Source organism: Chelonoidis abingdonii, chromosome 2 (assembly GCF_003597395.2).
Source record: "Chelonoidis abingdonii isolate Lonesome George chromosome 2, CheloAbing_2.0, whole genome shotgun sequence".
Taxonomy (NCBI): Eukaryota; Metazoa; Chordata; order Testudines; family Testudinidae; genus Chelonoidis; species Chelonoidis abingdonii.
In genome coordinates, this window is record NC_133770.1 from 97,216,900 (window position 1) to 97,244,079 (window position 27,180).

A 27,180-nucleotide genomic window follows, 5' to 3' on the forward strand; every position below is an offset into this window, starting at 1 on the left:
GGGCTGAGCAAGGTGATCAACAACCTGGGTGTATTCCTGAATGATTTTGTCCTGTTGATGTAAGACAACAATGCCATTACTACATCGAATGTGTGAAGTTTGGCTTCCCCTGGGTGGAATGAGGCTTAGGAAAGAAATGGGAGTTGAATGGATTGGTTTATGTGGAACTCTGACACAGCCTCGGGCAGAAACTTGAGGTGAAGTCTGAAAGCAACCTTAACCTTATGAAACTATATAAGGAGTACCTGTTATCTTCCCTACTGGTCAACTGATGCAATAGTTATTAACAACAGCCTTCGTAGACAGATGGTATAAGGAACAGGTTGCTAAAGGCTCAAAAGGAGGACCCATTGCCTTACTAGTACTATACTGAGGTTCTCGAAGAGGGAAGGGCCTCCCACATGGAAGGAAAAACATGAATGATGTCCTTAGGGAATCTAGCCCTGGAGCGTGGGAAAAAATTAGTATGGCCCTGGATAGGAGGGTGATATACAGATACTGCTACTAAATGGACCCTTATGGAGCTGCTGGAAAGCCCAGATTTGTTTCATGGCTAGCAAATACTCCAATAATTGCTGGAACTGGTGATGTCAAGAGAGAAAGCTGGTATTGAGATGCTGAAATAGAGAACCTCTTCTATTTAGCTTTGCAGGTAAGTAATTGTGGTTCTAATTAAAACACACTGGCACAGTGTGCAGAGAAAAGGTGGATGCTGCAGGAGTTCAGTCTCATTTCCACAGGTAGTAAGAAGGATAGTTGAGCCTGCTTGGCCCTTTAGGCACTTGCTGGGGATGGGGAGGGCACAAGGATATCTAAGGTGCAGGCACAGCCCCAGCGGACACAACTGGCCAAAAGAAACCCATCTTGTATGATTGGGGTGCATGTGCTCCAAGAATGGAATCCATATGGACAATCAGTGGAAGAATTTGCACTTCTGCTCTAAATTTGAAGACTCAAGTTAGTATGTTACCAAGATGAAAGCTCCTCACTTCAATAAGAAAGAAGAGTTTGCTGAGAAGGGATAATAAATCTTATTGAAAATACTGATGGCTCCATTTCAAATCCGGAAACTCCAGGCATGCTCTGACTCAGACAGCCAACACTTCTCAACCAGGAGCAATCACCCACACCAAATGGAGAGCTGCACATTGTCTACTGCTGGCTCTCTCAGTCCTCTGCCTTTTATAAGTGACAGAAGAAGTCAAACTTTGTCATGGCCCCAAGATCATCCCACAATGTCTTCATGCCCCCAGAAAACGACTAGAAGCTGCATCATGGGGCACCTTTTTAATCACCAAGTAAGATTCTGCTGTATTCCCATAGAAAGCAGAATTCTTTTAAAATACACCACCATAAGAGCTGTAGCCTTCCACCTAGCTCCCTTGCTCCTCCTACACCTCACCCCCACAAAAAGGGAGATGGGCAGGTATTTTCGTACAGTGCCCCACCATTCCCAATCACTTATATCCTCCATTCTACACCCACGTTCGTTACTCCTTTCCCAAGATCCTTGTCTTTCTCCTCCCAGGGGAAACTTCCTTGGCAGTTTAATTCCCTCACCCCAGCCAATTTGTACCTCTATTTAAAAAAACAAAACAAAAAAACCCACCTAAAAATGGAAAGAGAAAAAGGGAACCAATCATGTTACTATGATTCCTTCTACATCCTCCAAGAAAAGACACTTTGGAACACATTACATGTAATAAATGTTTCCAAACATTTATACAGAAGCTTTGGGTGCCAAGAAAATTAATAAAAGCTTTAGCTTTCATTTCTTGTTAGTGAAAGTCTTAGTCCTTCTGAATTTCTCCAATGCACTTCATTAGATGGACATTATTGTTCAGCACTATTGTAAAATGCAAGCTTGGAATCAATGGTGCTGAATCATGTACAGTATTATTACACAGTCCCTAACGATGCAGAACCAAGGAAAAGGACGTTTAAATTTCCACAACATGAAGCATATTTATGCAAATTTAACAACTCTGAATAAGTCACAAGTTCCCATTTTTCTGGATGGTTTGAAATAAATAATTTCTATGAAACCAGTTTTCAAACAGCACTCTCGGTCACAGTTTTTAGTTTGACAATCCTACAAACAAAACGTGTGGTAACAAGAGAACGATTGCACCATTTCTTCTGATTATCTGTACTCTAAGAAAGAATGAATAAACTAATCTGGAACACTCAGCTGTATATCTAATTGAAAGAATATATCATAGCAGAGTGAATTACAGCTAAGTGAACAGTTTTCAAAAACTGAAATCGCACACTCTAAGGTGCAAATGAATTATGTAGGACCTCCCAAGAATTAGCTAATTATACATCTGAAATACATTTTATAAATTTATAGACAATAAACCTCTAAACATTTTAAATTGGGCATACCACTGGGCAACAGTCATTCTCCAATACTAAATACTTCAAACTATTAAACAGGGCCAGCTCCAGACGCTAGCCTATTAAGCATTTGCTTGGGGCGGCACCTTGGGACGGGGCGGCGCTTGGGATTTGTTTTTGTTTTTTTTGGTTCGGCTGGGCGGTGCTGGGGGGAAAGGGGGGCTTGGGCGGCACGGTGCTCAGTAGGCTTCAGCGGTAGGGCGCTCGGGGGGGCGGGGACTTGGGCAGCGCGGGGCTCTTGGGGGCAGGGTGGGTTTTTTTTTTTTGTTTGTTTTTTGTTCTTTGCTTGGGGCAGCAAAAATGTTAGAGCCGGCCCTGCTATTAAATCATACAACCTCAAAGCATAACGAACCAAATTCAGTTCTACACTGTATAAAAAGTTTAAAATAGTAACCTCTAACTTTTTAATACCTGCTTTATTTCTCAGGAGACATCCGATTCTGATCCTATGGGTTCTCCCTCCTCTTCCTCCAAAAAGGACCACAGTGAAAGACAAATTCCACTTAAACCATAGAGCAGTGGCTTAAACTTTTAAAAAATGTCTGGAGGCTTTTTTGACAGAACAGCTGAATGAAACAATTTTGCAGAACAGAAGCGTTCCCCTATTTAAAATGTTGTAAGTCTTCAAACTACCACATAAGGATTCATCACTTATATTTCAGGTGTGTGAATGACAAAGACTTAGGATGTCTAAACTACTATATGTATATAGTAGTGTACTATATGTAGTCCCATAGGACATTGCCAGAAGCAATTATTGAAAACAGGACTTTAAAGAAGTGTTGTAATAGAAGTTATGTAATAGAAATGAGTAAAACAAATTAAATCAGAAGAAAAAAAATCAAACTATTTGGGTACCTAAAAATGTAGGCGGTATATAAGTGTTGAGAAAGAAGCTTTAGAATAGAGGCAACAGTAGACACATTTACGGCTATGGAAAACCTGTAGAAGACTCACTGTCAGACCTTATTCTACTAATAATTTAATAAAATAGGCAAGAAAAAAATCACAGTGCAAAGAGGTTCTACGTCAGAGCTCATGCTCCAAAACGTCTGTTAGTCTATAAGGTGCCACAGGATTCTCTGCTGCTTTTACAAAACTCCACTGACACAGATTCAGGGAGTTTAAAGACAAACCGGATAATTTAATAACTACGGTATGTACAGAAAAGAGAACCAATGGAAAAAATAAATGTTTTTAAAGAATCATTTGCCATTATTAGGATGAAAAGGGCATACAGGTAGGTCCCATTAGACAAGATCGAGCTACATTCATTAACAGTGAAATACGGGGAAAATTTACAAAGAAACCATAAATGCAGCAGGATCAAATTCTCTTAGAAGACAAAAAACAATTATTCCTCTGTAGTAAAAACCCCAGGAACTCTAACTTCTTTTCTAGAAAAGGATGAGATTATTAAAAAGGAAAAAAAAAATCAAGAGAATGAAACAAGGAGAAAAATGTGAAACTGATACAGTACCTTTCACTTTATTTAATAAATAACCTCATGAACCAAGCCCTTTGAAAGTAATGAAAATTTCATCCTCTGTTTCGATCACATTATACTGCATTAAGGCAGATACTATCAGATAATTTAATTACCAGCCACACCGACTTCCATTTAATTGATAAAGGTCTGATTCAGCAAAATAAAGATATCCTCATGTCCATCGCTGTTTAGGAAAGCATTTAAGTATGTGCTTAAATTTAAGGGTATGATTAAATGCCATGAAAATCAATAAGCACATGCTTAAATTACTTCCTGAATTGGGGCCTAAGTGAGTTTAAATCTCTGAATGAAATCAAGGAAAAAAGAAGACCTGTCACAACAAAACACACACCATGTAGATACTGTTATCAACAGACACAGGTAGGCTGCACAAGTTATGATATGCCCTCTAGCGGTCACTCTAAGAACCAGCATCTTATTTATACTGTATGTAGGAGAAAATAAGAATGAGGAGGATGGAAATAAACAGAAAATATCCAACATAATTTTTCCAGATGGATTTTTAATCAGTATTCAATCAGTCATGATAGAGAACTTAGGTTCAGTCAATAGAGATAAGAAAAAAAGGTCATAGTACCTGAGTAGTCAGAGTTATTAAAAATACTAAATAAAAAGAAGTGGTTATATATTTGATATAAACAAAACAAGATCTTAGAGTAAGGGATGTCTTCTGCACTATTCTTCTGATACTTGTAGCAAAAAAAGGAATATGAATGAAAATTATTTTTAAAATCAGACACATACCATCTTAAATTTATCACAATGAGGCATATGCGACATTTGCTAACTTCTGTGATTTATGTAAACTAAATTCCGCATTAGTACATCCTGGAAGCTGAAGAAACTCCTTTTTTATCAATGTGGAAGAAGAGATGTTTAAACTGTGCAACAAGTGACTGAATAAGAAGAATATTTTTACTGGTCCTTTCTACATCAGAACACTGTACATTCTAAAAGATAGGTCCACAAAATGTGTGTCAAAATTTCCATATATAAGTGTTTAAAGTTATGCACATGAATTATATTTAGGCACTTGTAACTTCCACCATCATTTCTAGTAGGGAAGAAACAGACCGAAGGTTGAGAATTTTGGGTCAAGAGACTGTTACAGGTGCAGAGCTAAGGTTATTTGGACTCATCAGCTATGCAGGTCCATAGTTTCAAATGTTTGAAGTTCTTCAAAGAGTAACCTTAAACTTGGAGTTTTAAACAGAGGATTTTTAAAAACAAAAATGTTCTTGTTCTTTTAGAATAGTTACATGCTCTCCAGGTTAATCAAGTGTAGGTCTGGGAATTTACACTGTACACAAGATTTTAACCACAACAAAATCCTTTATTCAAAAGAAAAATACTTGACATTGGTATTCTAATAGAATTTAAGGGCTGCTGCAATATAATAAATGACAGTGAGTTGACTGGCAGGGAAATCCTCTATGATACAAGTAAAAGTGTAAATTAGTTATCAAAGACATGCTATCAAAATTATTCTACATACAGTGTTTAAAATTAAAGATTGTTTTTGGCTATTTGTTTTCCAAAAAGGACTGAATGTTTTAAAACAGCTGAAAACAAACAGGAATTACAAATAGTAAATTATTGCTTTATTATCAGAATTTCAATGTAACCTCATGCAATTTGGTATGCCTGCCAGAGTTCTGATTGTGATTTAATTATATTTCAAATGATGGCGGCAGAATAGCAATTTATTCTCTGTTAGATAAACCTCCGCTCGTAGGCCTGTCACTTTTGATGCATGAGTGGACCCACTTAATAGAATGCACAATTTTATGGCTATATAAATTAAAATGCAGTTGCCAGTAGCCAACTTGATTTATGATTTAATATTCATCTCAGTGAAGAGTTAGATTTAAAGAGTTAGATATAAAATACAAGAACTTTCAAGTTGTGGTTTTAGCCTACATTTTATTCAATTTAATACTTCTGGAAGAACCTGAAGAGCAGCTCTGTGTAAGCTAGAAAGCTCGTCTCTCTCACCAACAAATTTCCTACCTGTCTGGGTAGGAAATCAAGCCTTAGCTTTTACGCTCGACAAATGTCTTTGAACACCCAAATTGGAGCTTTGCTTTTTCTTTAGCTCCAGCTAGTGTGTACATCTCCTCACTGATCCATGGATGATGTTTGTAGGGCTGAAGCCCTAGCACTGAGTTTGCAGTGGCCGCTAGTGATGACCTGAAACATCGCCTTTCCTCATCAGATGACAGCGTGAGAGACTTAAATCTCTCATGCTTTAGGCAGTTCACAACAGAAAGCCATCAGATAGCTTGGTTTCCATAAGAGCTTTTGGTTGAATGGGGCCAATTTTGGCCCTCTAATTGGTCATCTTCAAAGTTGGAGATGCACTTTTTGTCAGCAGAAGATGATGGATTAGAACACCTAACTATCCCCTAATTTCAAAAGATTGTGTGGATTTGTACCAGAGCTGGTAAGGAAATCTAAAAGAATGAAGACTGACATTTTATGCTTACAACACAACACATACACTCCCACGAGTGCAGGAAATTCACTCATTACTCACTCATTTTTTATGTCAAGAGTCATAGGGGACAGAAAATAAGGGGGCCATTTAGTTAATACCATACAGATAAATACTATAGGAGTATAATAGTTTTTCCTTTTTGGAATCAAGAGAAGGTTTTGCCAAAGCCAGCATGGTCTCTAGGGTACCAGAGTGGAAGTCAGGAGAACGACTATGTTCTCAGTTTCCCAATTTGGAAAATGAGATATAATTGTGAGTAAACATCAACAACATGCTTTTAGATAAAAGGATGAAAAATGACAAAGACCTGAGCATTTTTATTAATAATAAGGTATGGCAAACAGATAATTTGGTTTGCTACACAAATTTGAAGAGTCAAATACAAGAGGCAAGATCCTCAGCTGTATAGATCAGCATAGTTTAATTGAAGCCAATGGAGATAAATTTTCCATTGCTATAAACTGAAGTGACACATGGTATCCAGACCTTGTTTGCAAAGGTGCATTTTACACCATCAATGTAAGTCTTTTAGCAGCAGTCTTATGTCAAGCAGTAACTTATAGATTCTTTTGTAAGGAGTACTAGTCCCTGTATTGTTATATTATTTTCTATATAGCTGTAATAGCATACGAAGCATAAATTTAATTAAGTCCCTCTAACCTCTATTAGCTCTATGTCACAGAGGTTCTCAATCTTTTTCCTTCAGAGGCCTCCACAACATGATATAAAAAACTCCATGGCCCACCAGTGCCACAACAACTGGTTTTCTGCATATAAAACCAGGGCCTGTGTTACGGGCAGCAAGCAGGACAATTGCCTGGGGCCCCATAGCACAGGGGCTCCTGCGAAGCAACACTGCTCAGGCTTTGGCCTCAGCTGCAGGGGTCAGGGCCCTGGGCTTCTGCCTCATGCGGTGGGGCTTCAGCTTTCTACCCTGGGTCCCAGCGAGTGTAATGCTGGCCCTGCTTGGTGGGCCCCCTAAAACCTGCTCATAGCACCCTGGGGGCGCTAGACCTCTGGTTGAGAGCCACTTCTCTATGAGATAGTTCTAGGATTAAAATATATATATGGATCTTTTCAAAATGAAATCTCTTAAAAACCACAAAGCATTCAAGGCTAATAACTTTTATGCTAAAAGAATTTATTTAAAAGCTACTTGAAGACAAAAATGGAAACAGTAAATTTCTTTTTAAAAATGTACCCAACATTTATAGCATATTATATTAGCTTTTATTTAAGCCACATTACTGCCGCTTAACATGCCAGATATGTTATGTAAACTGCATCTCTAGCGTTATTTGTGGTACAGGTCAGGCCACCATAGTCCACTGTGACTTGAACAGAACGCTGTAACAACAGAACCAGCAGTAAAGGGTAGCAGAGAGTCATACCGGCAGTGAAGAGGATACTACATGAATGTTGCATCTAGTGTAGTATTTTAGAAGCTATTTACTTTAAAAGTAATTATATCCGATGAAATCAGTGCAAATCACTACAGATCATAAGTGACTATGTACCGTATATACTCGTTCATTAGTCTGTTCGTTTATAAGCCGACCCCCACAAAATGGATAGGTAAAAATAGCAAAAACTGTATGACCCTTTCATAAGCCGACCCTATAGTTCAGGGGTTGGAAAACTTTGGCTCCCAGCCCGTCAGGGTAAGCTGCTGGCGGGTTGGGATGTTTTGTTTATCTGGAGTGTTCACAGGCCCCTCAGCTCCCAGTGGCCATGGTTTGCCGTTCCCAGCCAATGGGAGCTGCGGAAAGTAGCGCTACTTCCCGCAGCTCCGACTGGCTGGGAACCGCGAACCATGGCCACAGGGAGTCAAGGGGTAGAAGGGGTAATGGCAGTGGAGGCATGGCTGAGCCATGCAGAGTACATGGAAATACACTAGAACCAGTGGGTTTCTACTGGGCATGCCTCTGTTCCTGCTACCAGTGTGACTGTGGCTACGTTGCTATTTATACTCACGCTAACTCAATGACAGCTAGCGCGAGTATGTGGACATGAGCAGGAGAATCACATCCTTAGCTCATAGCGTAGGCATAGCCTGAGTCAAAATAATGCAGTGCCACAACTCAAGCATCTCAGTATAAGAGGTCATGATTGTCTAATCTAGTCTGTGGCCATATCCGGCTGGTCAGTGACAAAGCGGTTTTTCAGTTCCTTTGAGGCAGAATACCACAGTAGAGATAAAGACAGCATGTGAGCTGCATTTACCTGCAAATTATAATCCTGGAGAATTTTCACCAGTGAATCTCTCAGATTAGGAATCTCCATGCCTTCCTTAATGCGGTGAATCAGAAGAATGGGGTCAACGTGGGTACCAATGTTGTTTAACAAGCCAGTAATAAAAGCTGTAAAAAAAATATGTAAAAAAAGTTGTAAGATGAAGCCCCACTAAAATGCCCAATATTAGAGAGCTGTGATAACAGCCAGTAGCTTTCTGCTGATTTTATGACAGCTCTTTCCTTAAAAGGCAATGTTAAGTCACATTCATATTTCTTTCATACATCTGTTGAGTCAGGCAAGAAGACATACTGTGATTGGCAGACTAACACAAAAGTCTTTGAGCCTCTGAGAAGGAAACTCAGAATATTTAATTGGCCAAGTCTTCAAAAGACAAGAAAAATAACACGCAAATTTGAAATTATAGTGTGCCTATAGCTGAATGTTTTTGGGCACCTGAACACATTGAACCAGAAGGTTAATTTCAATGCATGATTATTTTGGAAACATGGGATAAAGAATTAAATATTTTTCAAGCACTTTTCTGAACCTTTTCCCCCACAGGCGTGAAATGCTGTTTCATGCAGTGCTGAGAAGGGCCTTTTGCTCCACCCCTTTTGCTTTTTGGCCAATCAGCTGCCCAGATGGAGCTCTGGGAAGGAGAGCAACTCAAGATCTAGCATCTTCCCTCTCCCCAGGAATTGTGCAGGTCCACTTGAGTGACTATGTACACAGGCAAAGGGGGCTGGTAAAATTCCCAAGGTGATGTGGGGTTTTTTCTCCACTTGCTAAGGTGTTTAACTTCTGAACATTTCATCTTTAAAAACCTTCTCTCCTCAGTAATTAGTAACATGCTTGATGATGGTTTTTTGCCCATCAAGTATCGGACTTGAGAACACGAAACTCATCTCTTGCAGGTTAAGAAATGGTAATGATTTCTGGTTATCTGGTACTGGTCTGAATTAGTGGCCAAGTGGTGAAAAGCTCTGTATCCCAACAGTAATCTTATGAGACATTCAGCGCCTGGGAAAAGGGTGCCTAATCAAGATAGTTTTATAGCCTTGGCTTTAGAAATTCCAAAAGAGGACACATTCATATATTGTAGATAGCTTTAAAGATTCCCCAAGTGATTTAAATTCCCAATGATATATTCTCTCCTGAATCCGCTCTCTAATAAAAAATGATATTGTGTTGACATTCTGTCAGTAACCTCACTGAGCTATAAAACCCAGAACAGATGCTCAGGACAGGGCAAATAGGAACCCCCTTCACAAAACAACAATAAAAGATCTTTTGTTTTCACCAGACAAAGTAAAGAATTCAACACATTTAATCTGGTGAAAGAGCAGAAAGATCTAGGCTGATCTTTATTTTCAGCAATTTGCGAAGTGACACATACTCTATATGAAAACTTATAAAATCGCTCAAACTTTCTGTCAATGTAGCCTGAAGATCAACTTTTCAGGAGGTATAAAAATATACCCTCACTTCAGACCAACTTAAAAGCAATAAAATATTTCATGAATTTCTGTAGATAATAATACACTTACTAAAAGTTGTAGGATGACATCATATGCTTAAACGCTCGCCCTCTCTCACCTCCAGATACTGCAATACTAGAGGGTTTTTTCCTCAGGATGCCAATATTAAAAACAATTACATTGCAATACAACCTCTTCCACTAGGTCACCTGGCATGGCTTCAAAAAGAATTAGAACATATTCTTTTTGCCATGCACAGAGATAATTCAATTCCCCCTCCCCCAAGCTTACTGCATTTCACCAAACATACATACAAAGCTGCCTGTAGCTTATTCTGCTTACGTGGTTTGTCGATAGAATATAAAATGAGGTCTTCCCATAGTTCTCCATCATCTTGCTCCTTGGCAAATTCAATAGCCTTATCTACATCATACAATTCTTCCATTATCATTTTCAGTGCGCTACGGCTATTCCCCATTCTGCCTAGAAGAAAAAAGGAATACGGGAATTATAAAAACCACAGAAGAAAAATGTGCTGAAAGCACCCTGTGATAAACATCTGTACAATTTATACTGTTCCTGGTTCACGAACAAGAGGGTGAGGTCTTAGACCCCAATTCCGCCAAGCACTTAAGCACAGGCTCATTTTAACCACATACTCAAATCCCTCATTATAGCTTCTGTTCAAGTCTCATTACAGTAAATAGGATTGTAGCACGTTTTAGTGCTTTGATGAATCTGGGCCTTAAAATTTTGTTATAACTACACAGAGGTAGGTTAAGCAAAGTGATGTTAATTCTCTCTCTCCTGCACTGCAGGTACATCTGAGGCAGAATAAGTCTAATTTTATTATATACATATATACACATACACACACACATATTCTCTCTTTAAATGGATCTCATCTTCCAAAGATGCTGAACATTCATAGCTGCAATGACTATAAAATACTTGGATTACAGTGGACTGAACCATCTCTTGTATTGAGTAAACCTATTAGTTCTTTTCTGAAAGCAAGAGTTCCTCCGCACTTCCAAAATACATACAGAACATTTTTCATAGTAAATGAGACCCATTAGGTAAATTTCCTGTTCTATTGTCAGTTCTGCCCACCACAGCTTTAATACACACAGACTCCACAGCTGTATGTTACAATTCCTCTCATCCTGAAGAGGGTTCCCCACCCTGCTGAGAGGAATTACATTACACGATAGAGTACTTTACAAATATATATATAAACAAAACAAAAGTCCAGTTTTCTTGCAGGATAGGTGGAATTTGAAGTTCCAAGACTTAAAGCAAAATTGGAATGAGCTTGGCAGAAGGGGCACAGCTGGGGGGGCGGGGAGGTTGCTGCCAGCTTCAACTCTGCTCTGCTCCCAGTTGAGGCTCACAGACCCCCAGAAGGCCACAGACCCACAGTTGAGAACCACTGCTCTATCATATCCCCCCTTAGTCGGCTCTTTTCGAAGATGAACAGTCCCAGTCTTTCTACTCTCTCCTCATATGGAGGCTGCTCCACACCCTTAACTTTAAATGTATCTATTTTGACATGGGGTGACAAGAACTGCACATAGTTTTCATGATGTGGGTTTACCAGGGATTTATACAGTGGTATTATGATATTTTCTGTCTTATCTCTCCCTTCCTAATGGCTCCTAACATTCTGTTAGCTTTAACTACCACTGGACCTTGAAAGGATGTTTTCAGAGAACTATCCATGATGACTACAAAGGTATGTCTACACTACCCACTGGATCGGCGGGCAGTGATTGATCCAGTGGGGATCGATTTATCGCATCTAGTCTAGATGCGATAAATTGACCCCCCAAGCATTCGCCTGTTGACTCCTGTACTCCAGCGCCACAAGAGACGCAGTCAGACTCGACGGAGAAGTGGCAGCAGTCGACTCACTGCAGTGAAGACACCATGGTAAGTCGATCTAAGTACGTCGATTTCAGCTACGTTATTCACATAACTGAAGTTGTGTAACTTAGATCCATCTCCCCCCCAGCGTAGATGTCTTTCTTGAATGGTAACAGTTAACTTAGACCCCATCTTTTTGTTAGTATAGTTGAGATTATATTTGTGCATTACTTTGCACTTAACACTGAATTTCATCTGCCACTTTGTTGACCAGTCACCCAGTTTTGTTAGATTCCTTTGTAACTCTTCACAGTCTGCTTTGGTATTATCTTGTAAGTTTTATCATCTGCAAACTTTGCCATCTTAGGGTATGGCTACACTGGCACTTTACAGCACTACAACTTTCGCGCTCAGAGGTGTGAAAAAACACCCCCCTGAGCGCTGCAAGATACAGCGCTGTAAAGCCTCGGTGTAATCAGGGCGGCAGCGCTGGGAGCGCTACACCTGTAGAGGATGTGGTTTACGTGCAGCGCTGGGAGAGCTCTCTCCCAGCGCTGCCGCTCCGACCACACTCGCACTTCAAAGCCAAATGTAGCTATACCCTTACTGTTCACCCTGTTTTCCAAATCATTTATGAATTTGCTGAACTGCACAGGTCCCAGAGTACAGATCATTGGGGGACCTCACTATTTACCTCTCTCCTTTGTGAAAACTGATTATTTATTTCTACCCCTTGTTTCCTAACTACCAGCTGTTGATCCATGAGACACCTTTCCTCTTATCCCACAAATCCTTACTTTGCTTAAGAGTCTTTGGTGACCTGGTCAAAGGAATTCTAAAAATCCAAGCACACTGTACTCACTGGATCACCTTTCTCCACTTTGTTAACCCCCTCAAAGAATTTTAATAGATTGGTGAAGCATGACTTCCCTTTACAAAAGCTGCATTAACTCTTCCACTACATATTATGTTCCCCTACGTGACTGATAATTCTGTTCTTTACTATAGTTTCAAACAACTTGCCTGGTATTGAAGTTAGGCTAACTGGTCTATAATTGCCAGGATTGCCTCTGGTCTTTTTTTAAAAATCAATGTTACATTAGCTATCCTCCAGTCCTCTGGTACGAGGCTGATTTAAGTGAGAGGTTACATATCACAGCTATTAAGCTCTGCAATTTCATATCTGAGTTTTTTCCGAACTCTTGGGTGAATACCATCTGGTCCTGATGACTTATTACTGTTTAAATTTAATCAATTTGTTCCACAATTTCCTCTATTGACACTTCAGTCTGGCACGATTCCCCAGATTTATCCTAAAAAGCGAAAAAGGATGGTTCAGGCGTGGGAATCTCCCTCACCTCCTCTGCAATGAAAACTGGTGCGAAGAATTCATTTAGCTTCTCTGCAATGAGGCTGTCTTCCTTGAGTGCTCCCTCAGCATGTTGATCATCAAGTGGCCCCACTGATTGTTTCATAGGCTTCCTGCTTCTGATGTACTTAAAAATAATTTGCTATTAGTTTTTGTGTCTTTTGTTAGTTGCTCCTCAAATTCCTTTTTGACCTGCCTAATTATACTTTTGCACTTGACTTGCCAGAGTTTATGGTCCTTTCTATTTTCCTCCATAGGATTTGACTTCCAATTTTTAAAGGATGACTTTTCCCTCTAACAGCCTCTTTTACTCTGTTTAGCTATGGGGGCACTATTTTTTTCTGGACCTCTTTTTTTTTTTTTTTTTTTTTTTTTTAATTTAGGGCACATATTTAGTTTGAGCCTCTTATGGTGTTTTAAAATTGTTTCTATCCATTTTGCAGACATTTCACTATCATGACTGTTTCTTTTAATTTCTGCTTAACTGGCCTCCTCATTTTTGTGTGGTTTTCCTTTTTGAAGTTAGATGCTTCTCTGGTGGGCTTCTTTGGTATTTTCCCCCTTACAAGGACGTTATATTTAAATATATTTTGGTCGCTACTACCTAATAGTTTGGCTGTCTTTACCTCTTGGCCCCGATCCTCTGCTCCACTTAGGACTAAATCAAAAATTGCCTGTCTCCTGGTAGGAGATAGATATGTAAGGTAGTTTTACTGACTACACACCAACTTTGTTTCTGGGAGAACAAGTGTGTTAAATGACAGGACTTAATGCTTTGTGCATACTTTCACAGCACAAACTTTATGACAAGATTAAAATTATGCTGCAATTTACTACAACAAAAGTTACTTACTCAGAAGATAGACGGTCTCTTCTACAAAGTTCCTCTGTTGGCAGATCTCAAGAGCCTTAAATTTCAGAGGGGGGGGGGAAAAAGAGAATATGGGGTACCATGCCATAATATTTATCATCAACAAATGTTACAAAGGCCAAAAGATACATTTCTATAGAGATGCATTACACATCTGGACAAAAGAACAGCTCCATTAATATACATTGGCAGAGCCTTCAGAATTACTTAAAAGAAGAGACTTTTTGGCACATCTTTCCCTCTGATTTTTTTTTCATTTATCTGGAGGTGGAAGGGGTAGAGTTCTTAAAGCTACAGTTTGGGTTATACCCAGGACTCAGACTGACAAACATCCTCAGGGCTCACATTCCTGGGGCAAGCAGGGACCATATGCAACAGATTAGAGGAGGGATTCTCACTTCTTTTTCATAGCATGGATCACATCTTAGTATCATATCTTCCATTCCAATCACACAACATCCTAAAGGCAACTACAGTAATGGCTTACATGGAAAAGTAATACTAAAAATATTTTAGCTGCTTTTATGTGATTTAGCAGCTGGACACAAGTAAGAGTTCTGTACCATATAACCAGCAAGCTCTCCATCAGTGTTCCAAGTTTGGGAACTACAGGCCGTTGGAAAGAAAGGTTCTGGCCAGAGGACACTCCTGGCCAACTAACAGAGTAGCTCCCACTCTTCCACATCCTGAACTGGAGAAAGTCACCCTGAAACTAGTCAGCAGGCAGAATGAAGAGACCAACATTTGCAGGTACTCTAAAGAAGTTATATATAGTACAAAGAGAAAGGATGGGGAAGAAGGCAAAAGAGGAAACTTATCAAGTAATCTGTATTAATAGACTAAGCCATAAAAAGAGTCAAGTTTTTGAAAATGAGGTTTTCTTTCACCCACTCAGGGAAAGTAGGGCAAAAGTTAGAAGATACATTAGTAGGCATTTATTCAGACATCAGTAAGATTAGAAGATGAAAGTCAACATCTTTGCGGTGGTACCCTGGGGCAGCAATGCTGATGGCAATGGAGCTACGCCAATTTATATCAGCAGGGAATTTGATTCATGGAGATCAAAAGGAGAATGATACATGATTAAAGACAGATACAAGGGTGGATTAAGTCTCCCGCCCCCTCTCACATAGCTCTGTATGGATTGAAACACAGAACAGAGAGAAACCGACTTCCTATCACACTCAAAGTCAGACCAAGAAGTTCTCCATACTATCTACAGATAAAAACCCAAAATAAACAAGTGAATAAGGGTATAAGCACAGCTGACCAATCTTTTTCCACTGTGAAAGGAAATATAAGGTAAAAATAGCCAGGTTTTCAATATTACTGCAACTATAATGCTCCCTGTAGAGGGAAGCAGAGAACATAAATTCTTCTTTTGCAGTTTCTCTCATACTACATCTGTGAAATTGCACTTGAATAATAGTGCTGTTTTCCTCTCTCAGAAAGGTTTTTAAGAAAGAAAATAATTTCTTCCTGGCCAGTTTATCATTGATTGATAGTGAGAGATTGGATTTATGCATCTATAATATGGGTCTACGGAATTTATACAGGACATCTGGTTAATTGGAGAGGAAAACATTGGTAAATTGTAAGTTTTTGTTCCTCTCATTATTTCTCAGCAGTGTGAAGGGCTAGAGTGATGGTAAATTCAATAATGTTATTTGTAAACTGCTTTGGCAATTTTTCTCTTTTCCCTCTCCCCTTTCTTATTGAAAACGTATTTAGTAAATGTAAACAAGATCTGTTGAGTTTAAGGGACTTTCATTTGAACGTAGCGTTTTTTTCTCACACTTAAAATCCACTTTTGCACTGCCCATTCCACAATCCTCCTAAGTCACACCATACTCCACCTGCAGCCAAGAAGCAGAGCAAAATGGCTTCAGTTGTGCACCTGCAAAATTTGTGCAGTGTTTTTTTGCAGCATCAGTTGTGTATACAGAGGATAGAATATATGTGAACAAAATGTCATTTGGCACAAAAAACTGAAGCACAAATGGGTCTTGCACATTCTATGAATGTAAATTCTATCATTTGTATCTGTAAGTGGTGGTGCACAAAATCATATGTGAAAATGATGTGTGCATACAAATGGAAGCTCAGTTGTAACCCACTTAAAATTCATACTAAAGTATTTAAGAACTACAACATCTATCAAATAGAACTTCAGACAGATTCAGGACTCCTACAATAATGCACCAGGTCGTGACAGACCTAAAAGAACAGTTAGGTTTTTAAAAAATTATTTAATTTAATTTATTTTGTAAACTAAGGCACTCCATTACCTTCAGACAGAAAACCATATTATGAGTGTAATTAGTCTTCTAGATTGACAAACAAGTCTGAGACAAGCTAATGTGGTATTTTTTGTGTAACAACAACTTCCACCAGTTCTACAGTGCTGCTACTCTAAGGGCTTGTCTTCACTACCAGGGTAAGTCGACCTAAGGTACATTATTCACATAGCTGTAGTAGTGTAACTGGAGTCAACGTAGCTTAGGTCGACTTACCCTAATGTCTTCACTGTGGTGCATCAACAGGAGATGCTCTCCGGTCAACTTATCTTACTCTTCCCTGGGAGCTGGAGTACTGGAATCAACCGGAGAGTGCTCTGCTGTCAATTTAGTGGGTCTTCATTAGACCTGCTAAATCGACACCCATTGCATTGATTGCAGCAGTGTCCATCTCCCCGGTAATGAAGACAAGCCCTGAGAGAACATCACCCAAAGTCTCTGATGCGAAGGAAGGAAAGAGGGTTTTTTGTTACACAAAAAGTAAAGCAAGTACAGCACTGGCTTATGAGTTTATAACATCAATTAAATGAAAGAAGAACTCGTAAAATATTTTGCTTAAAATGTACAGATGATGTAATTATTATATCTACACACGCTGAGGGTAGGGGTACCAGATGTCCTGATTTTACAGGGACAGTCTCGATAATCAAGGCTGTGTCTTATACAAGCGCCTATTACCTCCCAATCCATCCCAATTTTTCACACTTGCTATCTGGTCACCCTAGTTGAGGGCCACTTTAGGGATAGGTGACCTGGGCACCCATCCAGGACCCCAAACACAAAGGGTGAAATCCTTGCCCCATTGAACTCAATGAGAGGTGTTGTAGGTGAATTGTTCCACAATTTTCCTTGAGAGAGTGGAAATGATTAAGAATGTGGTACCATGATGGAAATATGGTCCATCAGTTAAAGCACAGGATGACGAGTTAGAAAATCTTGGTTTTGTTTCAGGCTCTCCCAGTTAGACAAAGGAACACTGATTAAGGTACTTAAAAGCTACCTGGGACTCTGCAGCAAGAGGATAAGAAGTACTTACTCACCTCAGAGAGTGTGTTCTGTGGTTTTGTTCATGCATATTTTGTAAAGTATTTTAGAATTCTCAGACAGAAAAAGCTATAGAAATGCAAAAAAATGGTTACCTACCTTTTCATAACTGTTGTTCTTTGAGACCTGTTGTTCACATCCATTCCACATTAGGGCTGTGTGCACCACGTGCACTAGCATTGGAAACTTTTCTCTTAGCAGTACCCATCGGGCCGGCGGGGCTCCCGCCTGAGTGGCACCACTGCACCGCACTTATATATAGCCCTGCTGGCCCGACCCCCTCCAGTTCCTTCTTGCCGGCGACTCCAACAGAGGAGTAGAAGGGTGGGTGGTGAAATGGATGTGAACAGCACATCTTGAAGAACAACAGTTATGAAAAGGTAGGTAACCATTTTTTCTTTGAGTGCTTGTTCATGTCCATTCCACATTAGGTGAATTACAAGCTTACTTTTGGAGGAAGGTAGGAGTCATGGAACAATTGATCGAAGGACCGCCCTGCCAACTGCTGCATCCTCTTGGGCCTGCTAGCTATCCGCATAGTGGGTCGTGAAGATATGCACCATTGACCAGGTGGCTGCTCTGCAGATCTCCTGGATCAAGACTTGTGCCAGGAAGGCCGCTGAAGCTGCTTGCACCCTGGTTGAGTGGGCTGTGACTGCCGGGGCCAGAACACCTGCGAGGTCATAACACACCTGAATGCAATCTATAATTCAGGAGGAGATTTGCTGTGCCAACACCAGGAGGTCTCTCATCCTCTCAGCCATGGCCACGAGCAGCTGTGAGGATTTACGAAACGGCCTGGTGCACTCCAAGTAGAATGCCAACACTCAACAGATATCCATGGAGTGCAGGCTGCGGTGACTTGGGTCTGCATGGGGTTTGGGAAAAAACAGCAGCACACAAATGTCCTGGCCTCAATGAAATTGTGAGACCACCTTTGGGAGGAACTTGGGGTGTGGATGGAGCTGCACCTTGTCTTTATGAAACACCGTATAAGGTGGCTCCGAGTAAGTGTCCTCAGCTCAGAAACCCTTCTGGCAGAGGTGATGGCCACCAGGAAAGCCACCTTCCAGGAAAGGTGGAGGAGGGAGCAGGTAGTGAGTGGCTCGAACAGGGGCCCCATGAGCCTAGAGAGGACTAAGTGTAGATTCCATGGAGGGACTGGGGGGCGTGAGTAAGGGAATACTCTCTCCAGTCCTTTAAGGAACCACCCCACCATTGGGTGGGAGAACACTGAGCCCCCTGAAAACCCCAGTGTGGAAGGCAGAAATGGCCGCCAGATGCACTCTGACTGAGGACAGGCCCTGCCCCTGCTGCTTGAGGAGCACTAGATACTCTAAAATGGTCGGCACCGGAGCCTGGCATGGCTGAACCTGTTGGGGCCCACACAAGCATTAGAACCTCTTCCACTTGGCCAGGTAAGTCACCCTGGTAGAGGGCTTCCTACTACCAAGTAGATCCTGCTGCACAGGAAGGGAGCACTGGCTCTCCAAAGCATTCAGTCACAGAGCTTCCATGCTGTCAGATGCAGCGATTGCAGGTCAGGGTAGAGCAGCCGCCCTCCGTGATGAGGTCCTGGTGCAGAGGCAGGGTTACTGGGGCTTCCGCCGACAGCTCCAGGAGCGTGGTGAACCAGTGCTGGCGGGGCCAGGCCGGGATGACAAGGATGACCGTCACCCTGTCCATGCGCACCTTGAGCAGGACTTTGTGCACCAGAGGAAGCAGGGGAAAGGAGTATTTCAATTGCCCTCCCCATGGGATCGCGAAAGTGTCTGCTATTGAGCCTGGGCTGCAGCCCTGGAACAAGCACAACTGTGGGCATTGGGCGTTGTCCTTGGTGGCAAACAGGTCTATCTGGGGAGACCCCCACTTGTGGAAGAGCGAAAACACGACGTCCGCTTTGAGCGTCCACTAGTGTATGTGGTACAGCCTGCTAAGGTGGTCTGCCAATTCGTTCCGCACCCACAGGAGGTATGATGCCTCAAGGTGGATGGTGTGGGCTATGCAAAAGTTCCAGAGGATGAGAGCCTCGTGGCTGAGCAGCGAGGAATGGGCTCCGCCCTGCTTGTTTATATAAAACATGGCGGTCGTGTTGTCCATCAGAACTGTCAAGCTGTGACCACTCAAAGTGGCATGAAAGGTCTGGCAGGCTAAACGAATCACCCTGAGCTCCTTCACATTGATATGAAGCGACCATTCTGCTCCCGATCACAAGCCTTGAGTCCTGAGATCCTCTAGGTGAGCACCCCATCCGAGGTCTGACGCAGCCGTCACAAGTGTCAGGTCCAGCTGTTGTGCGGCAAAGGGGATGCCTTCGCAAACCACTGTCTGGGACTGCCACGAACACAAGGAGTCTAGCATGTTCCCCGGGGCTGTCACTACCAAGTCCAGGGGGTCCCTGTCTGAGCGCTATACACGTGCAAACCAAGCCTGCAGCGTCCTGAGTTTTAGTCTAGCATGCTTGACCACATGTGTACATGCTGCCACGAGACCCAGCAGCCTCAGGCAGCATCTGGCCGTTGTAGTGGGAAACTGGCACAGGGAGGTCACTGCCTGCTGGATGGCCAGGAATCATAATACTGGAAGGCTCGCCTTTGCCTGTACCGCATCTAGGGCTGCCCCTATGAATTCCACCTTCTGCATTGGAATGAGGGTGGATTTGAGGATGTTGACCACAAGTGTGGAATAGTCTCAGGGCCACCTGTACGTGGTACCAAACCTCCTCTTTGGACCAGCCCACCAGGAGCCAATTGTCGAGGTACAGGTAAACTTGAATCCTCTGCCTCTGTAAGAAGGCTGCCACTACCGCCATGCATTTTGTGAACACCTGTGGGGCCACAGCTAGGCTAAACGGGAGAACGGTGAACTGGTAATGTTCCTGGTTCACAGTGAAATGCAGGAATTGGTGATGCATTGAGTGGATGGCAATATGAAAGTACTCGTCCTTCATGTCGAAGACAGCGTTACCAGTCTCCCGGATCCAGGGAAGGGATGACGGTGCCCAGACAGACCATGCGGAACTGTGCCTTGACCAGGAACTTGTTGAGCCCGCATAGGTCTAGAATGGGTTGAAGGCCTCCTTTGGCCTTGGGAATGAGGAAGTATCAAGAGTAGAACTCTTTCCCCTTTAGGTCTTTCAGTACCATCTCTACCGCCCTTCGTCTAGGCAGGACCGGCGCTAGTGTTCTTAGCACCCTAGGCGCACGGTCATTTCGCAGCCCTGCACGCTGGTCCCGCGGCTCCGGTGGACCTGCCGCAGTCGTGCCTGCGGAGAGGGTCCGCTGGTCCACCGGAGCCACGGGAGCAGCGGACCGTCCGCAGGAATGCCTGCAGCAGCTCCACTGGAGCCGCAGGACCAGGGAACCCTCCGCAGGCATGACTGTGGCAGGTCCACCGGAGTCGCCTGCTGTGCCTCCTCCCCCCGCCCGGCAAAATGCCGCCCCCCCAATAATCCTGGCGCCCTAGGCGATTGCCTAGGCCGCCTAAATGGAAGCGCCAGCCCTGCGTCTAGGAGCATGCAAACCTCCTTTTCCAGGAGGGGTCCCTGAAGAGGGAAAGGGAAGGGGGGTGGGGAGGTAGGCAGGGAGGAGAACTGTTTCGCACCATGCGTAACATCCAATGGTTCGACGTAATGCTGGACCACGCACGGGAGAAATGGGACAGGCGATTCAGGAAACAAGAGGACGGATCCAGTGGTTGGTCTGGTATCCTGTCCTTGAGCGCACCTTCAAAAGCCTAGTTTAGGGCCCGGCTTGGACTTATTTTGGCCTTGGCTTTGGCCCGGCCTATTGGAGCTATTGTTATTGTTGTTATTATGTCGCCACCTGTTATCCCTGCTTCACCTGAGGTAGGGCTTGTGCCTAGGATGAGGCTGGTAGTGATGCTGAGGAGGCGGCTGCGGCTTGAAGGGCTTCCTTTGAGTCACCGGAGTGTGCATACTCAGCGACTTGAGTGTAGCCCTCTAGTCCTTGAGGCTATGTAGCTTTGTGTTCATCTGGTCTGAAAAAAGCACGGACCCTTCGAAGGAGAGGTCCTGGAGTGAGTTCTGGACCTCAGGCAGCAGACCTGACTCCTGAAGCTATGCTGAGTGTTGCATGACCACGCCAGACACGATTGCTCTGGCCAGCGCATCTGCCGAATCCAAGGACGCCTGGAGAGAGGTCTTCGCTATGACCTTGCCTTCATCCACCAGCACTGTGAACTCCTACCGGGAACCCTGTGGGAGGTTGTCCTTAAATGTCCCCACTTCCGCCCAGGAATTGAAGTTATGCCTGCTGGTTAGCAATCCTCAACTGGAGGCCCCCTGAGGAATACACCTTCCTGCCAAACAGGTCCAGGCGCTTCACTTCCTTGGCATTGGGGGCCGGGGCCTGCTGCCCATGGCGCTCTTTTTCATTTACCGCCGAGACTACCAGGGAACATGGGTTTGGGTGGCAAAACAAGATGTCACACCCCTTTGACAGGGTGAAGTACTTGTGCTCCACACTTTTGGCTGTTGGAGCGTTGGAGACTGGGGTCTGCCGTATGGTCTTATAGTTCGACTGTATGATCTTAATGGGCAGAAGCACTATTCTGGGTGGACTCCTGGGCTCAGGATGTCCACTTGGGGTCCTCCTGCTCCACGGTCTCCTCGGCCTGCAACCCAAAGTTACGAGCAACCTTATGCAGCAGCTCTTGGTAGGCTCTGTGATCTATTGGTGGAGACCCTGCTACCGCTCTGCCTGCTACCGCTTCATCCGGGGATGACAAGGAGGTCAGCAGCTGCTCAGCTTCCTCCTGCTGGTCCCCTTGGTCTCCTTCCCCCGCGGGAGGGGCTTCCAGCTCGGGCCAGGACAGCTGACCTTGGGGCAGCACCGGACTCGGTGCCAGTCTCTCGCTCAGCGAAGATGCAGGTGTTCTGGACACTGTAGCTTCCTGCATGGAGGAGCGTTGATGTGGGGACCAGGACCGGTGCACCGAGTAGCTAGCTCTGGAAGGAGCCCCTTGCCAATGGTGGTAGGCCCAAGGGGTCCAAAAGGGCCAGTGTCCTGGCGGTCCCCACTGGGGTTGCCACCCAGCCTGGTGTTCTCTGTTGTCCGGTGCACGTAACTATATCAGCCCAACTTAGTGCTGGACTCCGGCGACACCAAACGTGAAGGCCACGGCAGTGCCATCAATCTGTGCCAGTGGGAGGTCAACGAGCGGCTTCTTGCCAATCGGAAACGGTACCGGAACCAGTGCTCCCACAACCTGGACCAGTGACTTCTGGAAACCTTCGGCGATGACTGGCTCACCTTTGCCTGGTACTGGTCTTTGGGGGGGCTGCCGGAGAGTGTCGGGTCCCTTGCACTGACCCTGTGCGCTGACTCGCCTCTGGTACCGAGACTTCTCTCTGCGTCGGGGTAACAGAGTCCACAGACTAGGAGCTTGATGGGGAACAACGCCAGAAGCGATGCCGGGACGGTGTCCTCGAATGGTGCACCATTGCTGGCTTTCCCCTTGACAGCACCCCGGGCCTGGGTGCTGGAGGCTTCTGCCTGGTCAGGAGGGGGCTCACCGTCAACAACCCAATGTGGTCCTTCACTGCCTCAAAAGGTGTCAGGTGTGGAGGGTTGATCTATTACTCCCTTGAGCCCGTCCTTCTCACTGAGTTCACTTGGGCCTGGATTTAGTGGGACTTGTGATGCCGGTGCCAAACACGGTCTTCCTGGTGCCCGGGCCCTTAGATGGTGCCGGTCTCCTTTTTGAGGAACATCCGCACCCTTCCTTTGGTTTAGCGTTGGGCCTCACTGGGGAGGATGAGCGGCTTGCGGTGCTTATCTGGCACCAGGTCTCTTGCCAACTCTGGGGCACTCTGCACCGAGGAGGCTGGAGCCGGTGTCGGGCGCTCCAGTCCCGATGGCTGCAGCGTGGCCTCCATTAACAACTGCTTCAAATGAAAGTCTCTCTCTTTCTTTATTTTAGGCTTAAATGCCTTGCAAATCTTATACTTCTCTGTTTGGTGTGCTTCCCTCAGGCAATGTAGACAGGAGTCGTGGGGGTCACTAATCGGCATAGGCATGTGGCACAAGCCTTAAACCTGTGGCCCTGTGGCATGCCCTGTGGCGGGTGCTGGAAGCCTCCAAGCATCTAATCTGTTAAGTGTCCAAAACAAGGGAATGCTAACGAACTGATAACAGTTATGTCCTCTAAAGCTAAGGGATTGCTTCTCAGAGCAAGAGGTTGTTCCAACACTGCCATGGACGGTAAGAAGGAACTGGAGGGGGTTGGGCAAGTGGGGATATATATGCACGGTGCAGCGGCGCCACTTGGACAGGACGGGGGGCGGCGCCAGCCCAATGGGAGCTGCTAAGGGAAAAGTTTCCGACGCTCGTGCACACGGCACGCGCACACCTAATGTGGAATGGACGTGAACAAGCACTCGACGGAGTAGTAAAAGGCGAAAGATTTATACGAACTGAAGAGAAAGCAGAGTTATTACATATATACCCATACTGTCTGGCCTTGAACTGAATATCACTTGTTTGACCTTCTTGTTAAAGAAAAGCTTGCTGATCACTTTTAAATGGAATATAGTATTGTGTATGCTACTTTACCTTTTGTGAAATAATAAGAAAAATATGGCAGAGGAGATCAGAGATTCAAACTGTTATGATTGTTATGGATATACGTATTTAGACATCTTCTAAAGCAAAGATTATATAAACATTAATTTTCTCAAACATGGTTTAATTACCCAAAATAGACCTTAACCGTTCCTGCTCAAGGAGCATTTATAATTTAAATCCACGTTCAGAGTACGTTATAAAAATGCAGACCATTTCACATGGTGAAATGGCTCATCTGGCATTGTTATGAACTCTTGTGCCAGTTATTTTCCTATGAAAAACTTTTTCCCTTAACAGCTAGACGTAAAGGATAACTATGAAATTAGCATAATAGACTTCAGTAAACTCTGAGCCTGAATGCAATACAAGGGAGCCAGAACCAACAACAGAGTAACACTGAGTCTTATGCCCAAGACTATAACCTTCTGCAAGGCAGATCAGCATAATAGGGGTTTATTGTTATATTGTAATTAACTGTATGCAATAAAATTATTTGTTTGAATTTTGTAACTAGTTACAGCCATTGTACACCTACACGTCTGCAAAGTTTTTGTGTATTCATGATCACTGCACCTACAACCATGAAACACTTGTGAATCACATGTTGTATATTATACAAAGTCAACTATAAAACTATAGGTGAAATCTGAATCTCAGATGCTTATCTCAAAAATAAGGCAATACGTACATGACATCATGATAAAAATCTGGCCCTATGAAGATGCTACTGACATAAATCAAACTGAAGAAAAAAATTATTATTGGTGCTCACAATTTTTAACTTTACTTCAGGGAATCTGTTCAAAATTTATTTAGCAAGAGATTTTTTTCTTCAAAACTTTCTCTAAAATAAATAATGATACACTGAGCCATAATGGAACAACAATTACTTGCACTCATTAGAGGCAGAGCTGGTAGCCCCACCTATTTATTGAGGTTGCTCAACACCTCCCATTGTAAGACCCTGTTTTGCTTATAACTTTGTCAAATTTTAACAGCTTGGACTGAAATTTCCCATTATTATTATTATTTTCAAATTTCAGCCAAAATGATTCAGCCAAGATCAAGGTTTTGGAAAAATGTTGTTTTGCTCGTGTTAAACATTCTAGCAATCTTTTCTTTAAAATGCTCTAGAGGTCCCATACTTTGAAGCAAGGACTTGAAATTTGCCACGAGAGTGACCTTTGTGTCACGGATGTGCCTTTTGCCATCCCAATGAAAATATGACCATATTTGGATAAATTAATTATAAGCCCTTGAAAAACTGCTGTTCGCACATGCTCAGTAGAGACTTGCTAGAGCTTCACAGCTAAACAATGGGCATGCCCCAGCCTGGGGTGGAGAAGGACTTCACTTGCAACTGCAGCTCTAGACTGCTGCAGGCCATGCTGGGGCTGAGCACAGTAACTGAGAGCAGGGAACCTCTCTCTCTGTGCTGTCAACGACCCCCTTGCGATGCCCAAGCAGTGCAAAAGCAGAGAGGGAGAAGAACCAGATGGAGGGGGGCAGAGAAGTTGGATAAGGACCCTGAGGGGCGGGGGAATGCTTCAGGGGGTGAGGAGAAAATGGGAAACTGAGAGTTGGGAAGTGGAGCTGACTGGGACTGACTGGGCAAAGACAGAATGGGAAAGGACTAGGTCCAAGAGCTGCAGGGGTCCAGAGAATTCACTGACTTTAATGTCAGAAGGGACCATTACATAATCTATTCTGTCCTCAGAAGACACTGGAATGGCTGGGCAAGGAGAATGGGAATCAATGTGCGTGGTGGGGGCAAGGAGGAGAGTTCTGATGAGAAGTCAAGGTGTGAGGGGACAACTGGAACTAGCCGGGCAAAAAGATTTGGACAAAAAGATGGGTCGGGGGACGAGAGGAGAAGACTAGATGAGGGGCCCATGGAGGGGGACAGGGAGCCAGTAGGGACAGGGAACATAAGCATGTGGGTGACTAGAGGCCAGTAGAGGGTAGAATTGAGTAAGAATTGAGCAAGGAAAACAGGGAGATTAAAACTGGGAGTGGAAAGTACAGCCTGGAGGGGACAGGGCAGAAGGGGGTCACACTTAGGGGGAATTAGGTAGAAAAGCCTATGCTAACTAGAGCACACTCTCCTCCATGAATAGAAGCAGGATTTCACAGTCTCTCTGTGAAACATGCATGTGATCATTTCATTAAAGATTATTATAATGCATATGCATAAGAGGGCCAAACTGAGGTTGCATGGACAAATTTAACAGTAGCATTTCCTTACCTTTGAGCACTTGACTTTATAATCTTGGTAACGTTATTTTTACATATTATTTAGATTACATATGCAAAAATGAAGATTCTAGGAAGGTCACTTTCTGTCTCACTCTGAAGCCTAAAATGTTGATAGAGTAAGTGTTAAGTGATGGAAGCAGCTACAAGCTCCTTTTGTTCAAAATATCACCAGACTGAATCGTCACTGGGTTTTGCAGTCTGTTACCATCCAATTTTTAAGTTCTCGCCATTTTGACCATATGAATTACACCCACGTTGTTTAGTTACAGTAAGACATGTTTCCATGCAATGCCAAGGGCCCTAGACCATTGCAACATCAGAGATAATTCAACTAATCATCAAACTTAGGCCTGGTCTATACTACGCGTTTAAACCGATTTTAGCAGCGTTAAACAGATTTAACGCTGTACCCGTCCACACTACAAGGCCCTTTATATCGATATAAAGGGTTCTTTAAATTGGTTTCTGTACTCCTCCCAACGAGAGGAGTAGCGCTAAAATCGCTATTACCATATCGGATTAGGGTTAGTGTGGCTGCAAGTCGACGGTATTGGCCTCTGGGCGGTATCCCACAGTGCACCACTGTGACTGCTCTGGAGAGCGATCTGAACTCGGATGCAGTGGCCAGGTAAACAGGAAAAGACCCGCGAAATTTTGATTTTCATTTCCTGTTTGCCCAGCGTGGAGCTCTGATCAGCACGGGTGGCAAGGCAGTCCCAAATCCAAAAAGAACTCCAGCATGGACCGTACGGGAGATACTGGATCTGATC

General features: G+C 43.4%; 1 protein-coding gene across 3 annotated transcripts in view; it reads right to left on the reverse strand.

The window, feature by feature from the left end:
* The window catches only part of VPS41 (VPS41 subunit of HOPS complex), a 172,026-nt gene that overhangs the window by 9,604 nt on the left and 135,242 nt on the right, over positions 1-27,180 (reverse strand). For all 3 annotated transcript variants that reach the window (XM_032797067.2, XM_032797066.2, XM_032797070.2), the window contains 3 exons: positions 14,209-14,263; positions 10,463-10,603; positions 8,631-8,767 (listed from right to left, as the gene is read on the reverse strand). In XM_032797067.2, the coding sequence (XP_032652958.1) occupies positions 8,631-8,767; positions 10,463-10,603; positions 14,209-14,263 (333 nt within the window). The remainder of the gene's footprint in view (positions 1-8,630; positions 8,768-10,462; positions 10,604-14,208; positions 14,264-27,180) is intronic.